Genomic DNA, 12,344 nt, shown 5'->3' on the forward strand with positions numbered 1-12,344 from the left:
GACCGGAATAGATATTAAAGAAAACTAAATACTATCATTTAGTTTTCTATAATTGAGAAGGTTACATCTATTAAATATAATTTATTTATTTATTTTAATTAAACTTCAATGTACAATTATATAATACAAGTCAGTGTACATATGGCGGACTTAACATCTAACGGCATTCTCTACCAGTCAACCATAGGGAAGTGTCAGAATACTGGAATGCGGTACTAGTAATTATTGATATACATACATACTAAAATTACATATATAAACGAATAAATATATATGAATAACAAATATACTTACACATATATGACATATACTATATTATACACGAAATTGAGAATAATATAAAGCATTTACTTTACTACTAACATATGTCTAAATATTACTACATTGTATATACATACACATATATGTATATATGTAGGGTATACATATACTTACCTACACAAATATATATGTTATACAACTAATGATGTTAAATTAGAGCAGCAGATAAAATTGACAATTACGAATATAATAAAAGAATTATTCTTTAAATCAAACTATGCATTTAAATGAAAACATAGATCTTTATTATATATTAAACGCCTTAAACTAAAATATCAGTCATTCTTTTAAACATAAAATGATAATATTGTTCACATAAACATAAAGACAAAAATAGAACATTTATTTACGGTACATTTTGTCTTGTCTAACTACATTTTAGTATGCTATAAACGAGTAAATACGTAATCATTACTATAAAGAGATTTGACATCTATTTCTCTTATAACAACACCTAGTTGGACCCGAAAATATCATTAGCCTGCAATGCCGATAAATCGAAACTATTTTCGATAATTCCATGAAGGAGCTCCAAGTGCTGCTTTAAGTTTACTTATGACAATAAATTGGCACGCAAATCACTAGGCAACTGCGGCATGTGTGACGTGATCGCGCACGCGCGTGTGCCGCGGACGTGGACGTGGGCGTGGGCGGTCAGACGTCCTGCTCGACGAGGACGGGTCGCGGCGGCTCGACGGCGGGCTGCAGGCGGCGCAGGCGGCGCGACACGGCGCCGTACGTGAGCGCCGCGCTGCCCACCACCATGCACGCGCTACCCACGCTCAGGGGCTGCGTACACACAAGTTTACATTAGGGGAAAGAGGAGAGAATTGCTAGTAATGGTAATTTTTGGTCTCACTGCTATGTAAATGTGAAAAAGACTCTATTTTCCGCGCTTAGCCTCTCATTTGGGCCGTTGTGCGTATGAGTGGCTAGTGCAGCCAACCTAGCTCCGCCCAGAAGCACAGAAGCTTCCTGGAATCTTCATAGGCCTCACGGAGCGATCTCACCGTTCCGAAGATTTCTAAACGTTGATGGGCCACAGCCTCACATTCCAGGATTACGTGAGCAGCCGTTTCTTCGGCGTCGAAATAGCCTCGACATAGAGGACTGTCTGTGGCTCCTATTGTGTATAAATGTCTATTTAATGGACAATGGCCGATTATTGTCCCTATCATTATTTTGTGGTCTCACTGGTAACAAACTTAAGCTTTTATATTAAGCCTTACCACCTGATTTCCAAGTGGTGCCCTGTAAAAACTATTGTAATATAAATTGTTAATGAAAAATGAAACAGTCACGATGGGCCAACTGACCTAACGTCAATCTCACCTATGGAGTCATGTATCTATGTTTATACGTGCAGTGTTAAATTAACAATTATTAAACTATCATTTAACGCTAAAACATCGCCAACATATACCTAACGATAGGACAATCGAGGTTGCCATTCCATTTTAATCCAATTAGTATCCATTATTTCACTACGATAAAATCGAAACGCCTGCTAGTTATGCAAAAGGGAGGGTGGGATTTTTTTTTATTTTTTTTTATACAACTTACAATGGCAAACAAGCTGACGGCCCACCTGATGGAAAGTGGTTACCGTCGCCTATAGACATTGGTAGTACCATGGACATTACAGAGTATACTGTTTCGCCCATGATACCCGCCATGCGTTGCCATTCCTGAGGACTCAGGTGTTATTCCTCTGTACCCAGTAAATTCACGCCATATCCCACCCTTCAAACCCATTTCATTTATAATCATTAAAAAAAAAGTTTCTACCATCTTTATCGTCATAATAAAAGAGATGACTGTTTTTTGTGCATATTTAGCTCCAGCTATGGGAACACAACTTCACAACAGGGACTTGAGCGGCATAGACGTTCACGCAGAGAACTTATATATCCAGTCTCCCTCTGGTAAATTTCACTGCATTTTTAACCAAAACAGCCATGCAAACACAACTGCTTTAACTTTTACGTGAAGGAGAATACTGTTAGGAAATTATTATAAAACTGAATGCCAACTAACTCCGTGTACATAGTCGAGGGGGCGGGCGAGGTCGCACAGCGTCATGCTCAGGATGGCGGACACCAGCAGCAGCACACCCATCACCGTCGACACTATTATATCCTGGAAACGTACACAACGGTGTCCATATTAAAATCGATATAATAATTACGTATTAATTAGACCAGGGATGGTCAACTTGACTAGATCTAAGCTCTACTGTTTACTGACGAAACCCTGTGCGTTCTACCAATTACATACTTCTTGAAATCACAAATGAAACAACATAGTTTAGTACACAATTAGGTAGTATTGTAGTATTTTTTATTTTATTAAGAGGGAAAACATAAAACTGAAAATTATTCTCAGTGACTACTTATTTATTTATATTAGTGTGAGCATTGCGTCCGAGCATCTTCCGCTAGATTAGCAAAATATTATATTTTTTTGCCTTGCCACCATCGACTGGACTAACAGTCGTGAACAACCGGTTGGCCATCCCTGACATACTACCTACCTAGTTAAAAACTAATATTTGATATTTCTAGGTGGTATCTATATTCATCATATTAGCTGTTAGCTGCTGAACATACGCTTTCCCCATGTGGGGTTTTACCAGTAGTTGCCACGCCTGGCAGACGGGTTGGCAACTACAGTTACACTTTATGATGTTTTAAGAGGGATGCTGCTGCCTATTTCTCGACCATTGAGTTCTTTTAGATGCCTCTTACGACACCCATGGGAAAGGGATGGCCCATTCTATGCCGGGACTACACGGCACGCAGACGGAATAGGTATATAGTAAATAAATTGTGGTTTATAGTAGTACCCAAAACACTTTCTCAAATATGAGAGCTGGGGGAAAGGGATTGTTAGTAATGGAGACTGAGAATCCCATTGCTAACAATATACCAGGTCGACCTCCACGCGGTTCCCCCTGGAAACTATTATGGTTAATTCCTGATGAATTCATCATGATGGGCTAACTGGCCTGTTTTCATTCTTATCGATCACCCTTCACTGGTGCTCCGCCAGCGTATCATGTTAGCGGAGGCGGGGTTACCATACTATTTTCACCCATCAAAAAAAAATGAGAGCTTCGACTAGCGTTACAGCTACTGCTCTTTATAGATATCATTGAGTGCTGTAACACTTTCCATCAGGTGTGCCATCGGTCCGTTCACTACTCCACATTGAATAAAATAATTATAAAAGAAATCGCACGTTCACGTGATTATTAAAGAAATGTTATAATTATTAAGGTAATTTAAAAGCGTTGTCGAAGTATACATAATTCGACAACGCTTTCGGAGACATCGTATTAAGTAGGTAGCAGGGGGACGTTAATGAATTGTTACGGTGGTGAGAGTCTGTAGAGAGCAAGTACCAACCGTGTAGAGCCACAGCTGCGGCGCTAAGAGCGGCACGCGCAGGGCGGCGCCGGCGCACAGCAGCGCGGCGGCGGCGGCCGCGGCCAGCGCCACGGACGGCGCGCTGGCCGCCAGCCCCGGCGCCGCGCCGCAGCTGCCGCCGCCCAGGAACAGCGCCGCCGCCGTCACCGACACCACCTGGCGCCGCACACCACACCATGACGTTACGCAGCGCGATCGCAAAATAATGTTGCTTATTACCCTTCTGGTTCCATTAGTAGAGTTCCGATATCATATATAGGTACTAAACGATACCATGACACCATACGAACGAGTCCAAACTCAACTGGACTGGAGTATGCTATTATGAAATTCCGATGCCCCGTTTCCCGGCTTCATCAGCAATATTTTCATTGTATTTATTTAAAATATTCATGTTACGCAAGTCCAAATTTATATTTTTTTTTATATAACTTAGAATGGCATACAAGCTGACGACCCACCTGATGGAAAGTGGCAACCGTCACCTATAGACATGAGCAGTAGCATGGACATAACAGTGTATACTGTTTCGCCCATGATACCCCCCATGCGTTGCCATATGTTATACTATTTACCATTAGGGAGTACCACGCCATCTAAAAGATATTCGGTGCCGGACAAAACCTAGGATCCTGCCACAATTTAGTGATACAGGTACAAATTTTCAATAGAAGGAACAAAGGCATCCAGTAAAAAATTCTAAAACAAACAACTGCCTTGAACGGTGCAAGACAAAATATCCATGTTTATGGTAAAATACAGGTCGCAGCTTCATCATTTCAGTTATTAACCGCTGAATGCTGAATCTCCTCATCACAAAACATTGAGAGCCGTTAATTTATGAACAATACTCGTCCGCACTAACGGTATACACCGGTGGGGCTCCAGTGACGGATGATAGGTGAAACTGACAAGGCAGGTCAGTTAGTTCATCGTGATGAATACAGCTAAAATTCAGCATGATGGTTCTCCAGGAGGAACCACGCGGAAGCAACCTGCCAGAGTATTTTTTTTATACAACTTAGAATGGCAAGCAAGCCGACGGTCCACCTGATGGAAAGTGGTAACCGTCGCCTATACACATGAGCAGTACCATGGACATAACAGAGTATACTGATTCGCTCATGATACCCCCCCATGCGTTGTCATTCCTGAGGACTCAAGTGTTATTCCTCCGTACCCAGTAAATTCACGCCATATCCCACCCTTCAAACCGAAACACAGCCATGCAAACACAACTGCTTCACGGTTGAAACACGAATGGGACAGAGGTACCCAAGCAATCGACTTTTGTACACAATCTCCCTCTGAACTAAGGGCAGTTGCCCCATTAATCCATCCCTCTGCTAGCAATGGGACAGTTCTTTTCACAAATGTGCACAAAGGGCGTGTTTCTCCGACCAATAAATGACTTACAACAGATGCAATCTTCAATACGCCGCTCGGCGACACCAGGTAGTCTGTGTCGCTGTAGTAGTCCCGGAGCACACCACTCTCACTTTTCATCGATTCGTCCACAGACAACGGCGACTGGAGCCGCCCCGTCATTCTATTTTATCGCACCTTTATCCGTCCTTAATATTTGTTAAATTCTAATTTTGGAAAACATCCAAAGTTCAAACAAAGCTAGTATTGTAATGTTAAAAATTTTCACACTGTTTTTTTACCGGCGTCTTTTTCCTAATAATTAATGTAATCTTTATTGAAGAACGTTTAGAATATTAATTAACTAATATTGGTGCAGAGAAAAGAAAAAATACCGATTCTTGATAACATTTCTAGTTACTTTTTTATCTTTGTTAGTTTATCTTATCTAGATTTGTGTGATTATTTCCTAATTATTGAACATTTTTAATTTGACCTTCTTTATATGTAAACATAGTAAAGGAATAATTAATTGGTAAAGGACTTTAAATAAAGTATCCATGAACCCTATTAGATCTTTTTAACTTCGACTGTGGCGTAAGGCGTACTACGTAATAGTTTACGTAATATCTATTTCTCATCGTATAATTTATGCCATATGAGATATCCGGCTCGAAGGACCACAATAAGTAAAAAGTACCTTTTATGCCATACTTGTATTTGATATTGAATTGATGCTAATGGATAGATTTATTTTAATATTAAAGTTCGACATTATACCAGTATAGAAATATTAATCCTCCTGGATAACATGGTAATAGAAACCGATAAATAAGAACAATTTCTATCACAATTAGCCTAACTCTAACAAACGTATACGCATTTAAGGTGGCCATATAAAGACATTTCTACATTGTTACGTTCCGTTAGCCAAGTCAATAAATACCGACTTGAACAAGTCGTCTGCGACATGCCACTTGATTTGATTACGATTATTTGATAAAAAGCAATTATGAACTTTAAAATCTTGATATCTCATATCTAGTGCTGTGATTTTGGATAATGGCCATAAATTATTTGACGATATTATCTGCCGCGTACGATATAAGATATAAAAACTACACAATTGTATAAAACCATATATTATCGTTAAAATTTTAAAGTAAAAATGACTCACCGTACACGGTCACTTATGGTAGGTAGCTCTCTCGTGAACGTGAACATATAATAGTTGTCTGTTTTTTATAACTTAGCATATTAAATAAATAATCTTAGCACATCTTTGATTTGGTTTTTTTTTTTCAAAGGAAATAAAAATCATTGAAAGAAAACCTCTTAAGGATTTGTTCGTTTTATGTACTATTTATTTGACATGCTAAGATTGTTTACAAAGTGCCAAGTGTGAAAAACAGAGCACACATTCGGCACTTACAATACAAGTAACACACAAAGCATTCCAAATCGCACGCAACTCAGTAAAACGAATGGCCGTCAACATAGGTTTTATAAAAAAAAAATACAGTAAAATGTAAATAATATTTAAAAAAAAATACAATATTTCATTGTGATATGTATGGAGTGTACAATTATATATAAAAAAAAAGAAATTGCATAAATGTATCCAATAATATTGATAAATAGAATATAAATACATTCTGCTTTTGAATTACTCGACATATTTAGTAAACAGTATTGGCATATCTTTTTATTGAAATTACTTTCAAAATGAAACAAGCCAAAAAAATATAATCTACTATTGTATACAATCAATTAACACAAACACCTTGTGGCGTCTGTAAATAAATATTGTAAATATTCATCTCATAGCCACTTGTCAACATCATTACTTTCTTTTCCATCAAGTAGGTTAATTCAATTGTACATAGACATTTCGCCTCTTTCTATCTTTCGCACTGGACGTACAGACATGACGGTGACGTTTACTTCTCACAATCATTTCTGCTGTCATTCTCTCATTATATGTGAATCAATAATATAATCAAATTAGTTGTTATTTATTTCCTTCAAACAACTACAACCTAATTCTAGAAAGTCCCTGTTAATATAATAAAAACAATTGATTTAATTATTGATTATTTCCCATTCTTTCCAAGACATGCCAAGATTGTGTACCAAATAAATTGAGCAAGAGAGAAACAGACTCGTAAACCGTTTACATAGTGCAATAAATGCGAATAAATACATGGACGAGTACACGGACGCGTCCGCAGCGCACGGTTCACGCGGTCCACAGTAGAAACTAAACAACAGTACAAAGATCCTAAGCTCATGGAACGTGTACGACAGACCAGACAGTATAAAATTATTTCCTATAACAATTCTTATTACAATCGAACTTCACTTACGTACTAACTATATTTCGCTTATGAACATCATTATATATATATATATATATATATATATATATATATATATATATATATATATATATATATATCATGCAAACAAGTTGATCCATTACAAGCGTCACGTCGAAATGAACTTTGGACACACGGGGCGGGACACTGCCGCGGCCGCCCGTCGCCGCTACACAACAGTTATTACTTGACACCGTTATATACTTCGCTTAAACTAGAAACGTACCCCTGACTTGGTATAATATACATTTCAATAGTCAACCTCTAATGCGTGTAAATACAACTTATACCAACTGGACGAATAGGAGATCAGGACAGAGAAACAAACGAACGGACGCCATCGGAACAACGTATAAAATGTAACTGGACTGTGAAATACTTGTGCAGTACGTAAACTACTCGAGGAATGTCAATGCATAATTAAATATACGATGAATAAACGCTTATCAAATCTAATAAAATGACTAGCATCAAAATCAGACTCGCGTAAAGAATATTATATTTATATATATAAACTCACGACTTTCTCCCATTGAGAGGTAAGTAGAAACTATGGAACAACAATTACTCCTCATTCTAGAATATCCTCATTACTCTCTATATAATCATAAAGATCGTTGGTTTCGAGAATTCCTCAGGATACCAACAATTTGGTCGTAGTGTGTCGATGCGAGTGTTTAACACAAGGCTTGCCCATTCGTATCAATATTTCCTTGGCTCTCTCGAAACATCGTTTGTACGAAGACGAAGCTTTGCGCGGAGCATAGTTCAGTGTGAACATAAGACTAATCAAGTGTTTATGAAGACGCAGATTTTTGTGCGTATAACGTGTAAATGTTAAATCTTAAAGCTAGTTACAGATTCTCACTATAAGAAAACACACAGAAATCGATCAAATATATGTACAATATTATTATACTATACAATGTTTCACAACAATTTAATAAGTATTACAGTTTTCATTTACACAGAGTTTACATTTGACTCAGTCTTTGAAGTATTCATTACACAACATGTCTAATTTATAATATATTTTTTTACTAAAATTAGTACATGCTCGTTATGAAAAGGTTTTTTTTTTTTTTTTTGTAATAGGTTTAAATAAATTTGTATATAGAATAACGAAAAACATGACAAAATGGGGATATTACAATTGATGTACTTGTGAGCATAAATTCTGGACCGTGCAAGAAATTACGACTACGTTGCCGCGTACGCGACGTATCTGCGTAAATAGATGTAATCCATGCGAGGCTCCGCACTATGGTCGGCGCAAAGCTTCAATACTTCATAAACGAGGTAGCCGGGACAATTCTTCCTCTACGACTAGATAATTTTTTTTTACGGCTTCTCTTCTGCATATTCAACTTTATCCCACGCACACACACAAGGGGCGCACCGACTGTCCACTCCACGCAAAGAGTAACAGATTATATAATACGAGAACGGAAACAATGGAGATCGATCGAGTAGATACGCGAACGGGCGCGGAACACGAGCGCAACATCGCAGCGCACGGGGCACGAGTCGCGCGGCAGGACACGCCATCGAGATCGTCGCGGGCGCCGGCCGCTCAGAAGTCGGTGGGCGGCGGGCGTCACTATAAGGGGTGGTCGCGCGACGTGGACGGCAGCGGCGCGGCGCTGGCGGCGGCCGGCACGGCGCGGTAGGCGCAGCGCAGCGAGCCGGCCGAGCCGGCCGAGCCGGCCGAGCCGCGGGACGGCCGCGAGCCGCGCGGCGGGCGGCCCGCGGGGGGGCCGAGCGGCCGCCACGCGCACAGCGACCGCGCGCCCGCCGCCGCCAGCACGCCTGCCGCGCCCGCGCCGCCCAGCCCGAGGCCCTGCAACCCACACCGCCAACTATCAACCGTGCCCCTAATTCTATTTTGTTTCATATCAACTGTTAACTGTCCACTGTCGATAGTAGATCTCCTCCTTAAGAGGGGTCTACCAGTTGACGTCCCACTTGTTGTATAGATGGCAACAAGTGAACTATAAATTATGCAAGGACTGACTTCGATAAAAGTGTCTGTCTCTGGTAGTTCTTTTATCATATATGAAAACAGAAGTGAGTGGGAAACAATGAGAGGGGCGAGCGTACCGAGGCGGAGAGGAGGAGGCGCGCGAGGTGCGCGGGCGCCCAGCGGTAGTCGGGCGCGGCCAGCACGGCGTGCAGCGTGAGCGCGCCGCCGCAGCACAGCGACGCGCCGCTCCACACGCTCGTCCAGGCGCCCAGCTTGGCCCAGTCGATGGGCAGCAGCGCGGCCAGGCCGGTCACGTGCATGGCCAGCAGCACGGCGTGCAGCAGCAGCGACGACAGCGCGGCCAGCTGCAGCAGCTGCACGCGCGCCGCCAGCGGCAGCTGCGCCGCGCGCAGCCCCGCCGCGGCCCACACGCAGCCGCACGCGCCCGCACAGCACGCCTGCCGGCAGCGAGCCACGGTTAGTAGAGTGCCGCGCAGCAGAGCGCAGCAGACCGCAGGAGAGCGGTCGCGGCGGGCGCGGACGGGGCACCGACCAGCAGCAGCAGCGTGCAGGCGCCGCGCAGGCCGAGCAGCAGGCGCAGGCGGCAGTAGAGCGGCGCGAGCGGGCGCGGGCGCGGCGGCGGCTCGCGGCGGTAGTGCGCGTGCGAGTCCCACGAGCGCTCGGTCAGCTCGGTGCCGGCCGGCGACCGCCCGCCACCACCCGCGCCCGCGCCGCCGCCGCCGCCGCCGCCGCACCCCTCGCACCCGCTGCCCGCGATCTCGAAGTCCTGCACCAAACCACATTATCACCTACATTATGGATCACAGATATTGAGGCCAGCACTGCCACAACAACAAACCTATACCATAGTAATTATCAGTGACAACTTCTATACCTAAAACCTAATTAGACATAGGAATACCAAAACAATTAATATATGTTGTTCTAGCAAAAGTAACTTTATTTTAAACTGCAGTGATAATTTCAAGCTGGAAACATGTATATGTTACTTCTTTCATACTAACAGCACTGGCTATGAGATATCAATAATAAACTATTTTCATTAAAAGAAATTATCTATCATTTAGTGAAAATTAAATTTTATCTTTAAAAATTAACAATAGAATGATTTATGTAACACTCAAATTAAAATATGAGTTACTAGTGCCTAATATAGTACAATACAGATGAATGTAGACTGCATAATATCCACCAAACTCATTAAGGCACCTCACCGTAAACAAAAAATATAAATGACCTTAACATACTGTCAAGCATGTACACACTGTTTTAAAAGATATCAACTACTAGAATAAATAATGATGCAGAGAGTAGAACCATTAATATTTAATAGGTACCTTGTACTAGGAGGTATTAAGATCCAGTGGTTGAAAGCTATCTTATACTCATTTACCAAAACTGAAAACCTGATATTAAAACTCACAATGAAATCAAATTCTATATATCAAAAGGCCTATAAAAAAACTTATGTTTTCTCATATGAACCCTTATATACCTAGTACAAATATGAATGGAGAACATCTTATCACCTTACAAGGAGAAACCTATAACCTGTAATAACACAATAATTAATAATAAAAGAAATACTAAAACAAGACCAAGAAACAATATGTCTTCAGCTTTACTATATTCTGAACTACAGTCTTTTTCTAAATAACAATAATAAAACTTTATTAACAAATACAGGGTTGCACTGTTACATTTTTTTTTGTTCTTAATAATTCATAATCTGTTTTGCTCTATATTTTATGCCATGGAGATCAAATAATTACCATTTCTCAAACATTGTTCTAAAATGAAGACCAGACTGTCTCCACAGAAGATAAAACCAAGCAGATAAAAGCTATAAAAGACTGATGACATGTTTAAAATGTACAATATGTTGAAAATGATCAAATTGGAAAGTGTTAGAGGAGGCATATGTCGCTACTGGAGCAACAGATAGTAGTTGTGATGATGAAGGAAAAGTTGGTGAGTTAGTTGGTAACATGTTACACAAATACAACGTAAATAGACAATTTTCAGCTAAATTTAGTACACAGAGACCATATCCCATGTTTACACATAACATTATTTTCATATTAATTCCCGAAGACAAGTACATGGAATACCTTAAGTTAGTATTAACTAAATACATCGTAATAGTTCAGTACAAGATCATGTACACCAGTAACATGATAGTGTATTACTAAATGAGTGTATAGTAGAAAGTTCCCTGACCTGCACGTCCTCGCCGCGGCAGCTCGTGGGCTCCAGTTCGCGAATCTCGTCAAGCAACAGCTCCACTTCGTCGGTAGAATACAGCTCGCTCACTGACACGTAGCGCGCCGGCGCCGCTTGCATATCACCCGCACACGCGTCTACCGCCGAGCGCCTTCGCCCCGGCACCTCCTGTCATCATCCCATCACATTCACTACTACTCTAGGTAGGTATACCTACAGTAGTATTAGTAGGTGACAAACTCTTCAATCTCGTGACAATATATGGGGCTCGTTACCTTTTCCGCACGTTAACATGGAGATTCCGCCCCCTTGTATGTGACGACATAATCTGTAAAGACAATTATCCCTTATACAAACGTTGACCTAATAAACAAATCCATACGAAGACGCTTCTTTCTATCGCGCCATGTTTGTTATCATATTTTTTTTATTGAATGTGGTCCTGCCATATAAAAATAAGAAATTCTACTACAAGTATAATTTTTGTTATTAACTCTGTCTATAACACTGTAATTTAGCATCACGATTGACCTAATACATAATCTTAGGCAATTTATTATAATTATCGTCTGCAACGCTACACTTACAGCCCGGTTGCCGTACCTGACAACCAATGAAAAGTTGACCGCTGTTAAAGTTCTTTAT

At 40.8% G+C, this 12,344-nt stretch overlaps 2 protein-coding genes across 2 annotated transcripts; both read right to left on the bottom strand.

Annotated features, from left to right (window-relative positions):
• Positions 1–543: 543 nt before the first annotated feature.
• On the bottom strand, positions 544–5,513 carry LOC113521890 (uncharacterized). Its single transcript, XM_031909930.2, has 4 exons — positions 5,166–5,513; positions 3,729–3,905; positions 2,359–2,460; positions 544–1,110 (listed from the first exon to the last, which is right to left on the bottom strand). The coding sequence occupies exons 1-4, from the start codon at positions 5,295–5,297 to the stop codon at positions 976–978; spliced, it is 546 nt and encodes a 181-aa protein (XP_031765790.1). The 5' UTR covers positions 5,298–5,513; the 3' UTR covers positions 544–975.
• Positions 5,514–8,953: 3,440 nt separating this feature from the next.
• On the bottom strand, positions 8,954–12,132 carry LOC128201811 (uncharacterized). The gene is made up of 5 exons (XM_052899866.1): positions 11,975–12,132; positions 11,697–11,867; positions 10,009–10,242; positions 9,593–9,913; positions 8,954–9,332 (listed from the first exon to the last, which is right to left on the bottom strand). Exons 2-5 carry the CDS (start codon positions 11,817–11,819, stop codon positions 9,093–9,095), a joined length of 918 nt encoding a protein of 305 aa, XP_052755826.1. The 5' UTR covers positions 11,820–11,867; positions 11,975–12,132; the 3' UTR covers positions 8,954–9,092.
• Positions 12,133–12,344: the final 212 nt, after the last annotated feature.

Source organism: Galleria mellonella, unplaced genomic scaffold (assembly GCF_026898425.1).
Source record: "Galleria mellonella isolate WM207_F2 unplaced genomic scaffold, CSIRO_AGI_GalMel_v1 utg63, whole genome shotgun sequence".
Classification (NCBI taxonomy): domain Eukaryota; kingdom Metazoa; phylum Arthropoda; class Insecta; order Lepidoptera; family Pyralidae; genus Galleria; species Galleria mellonella.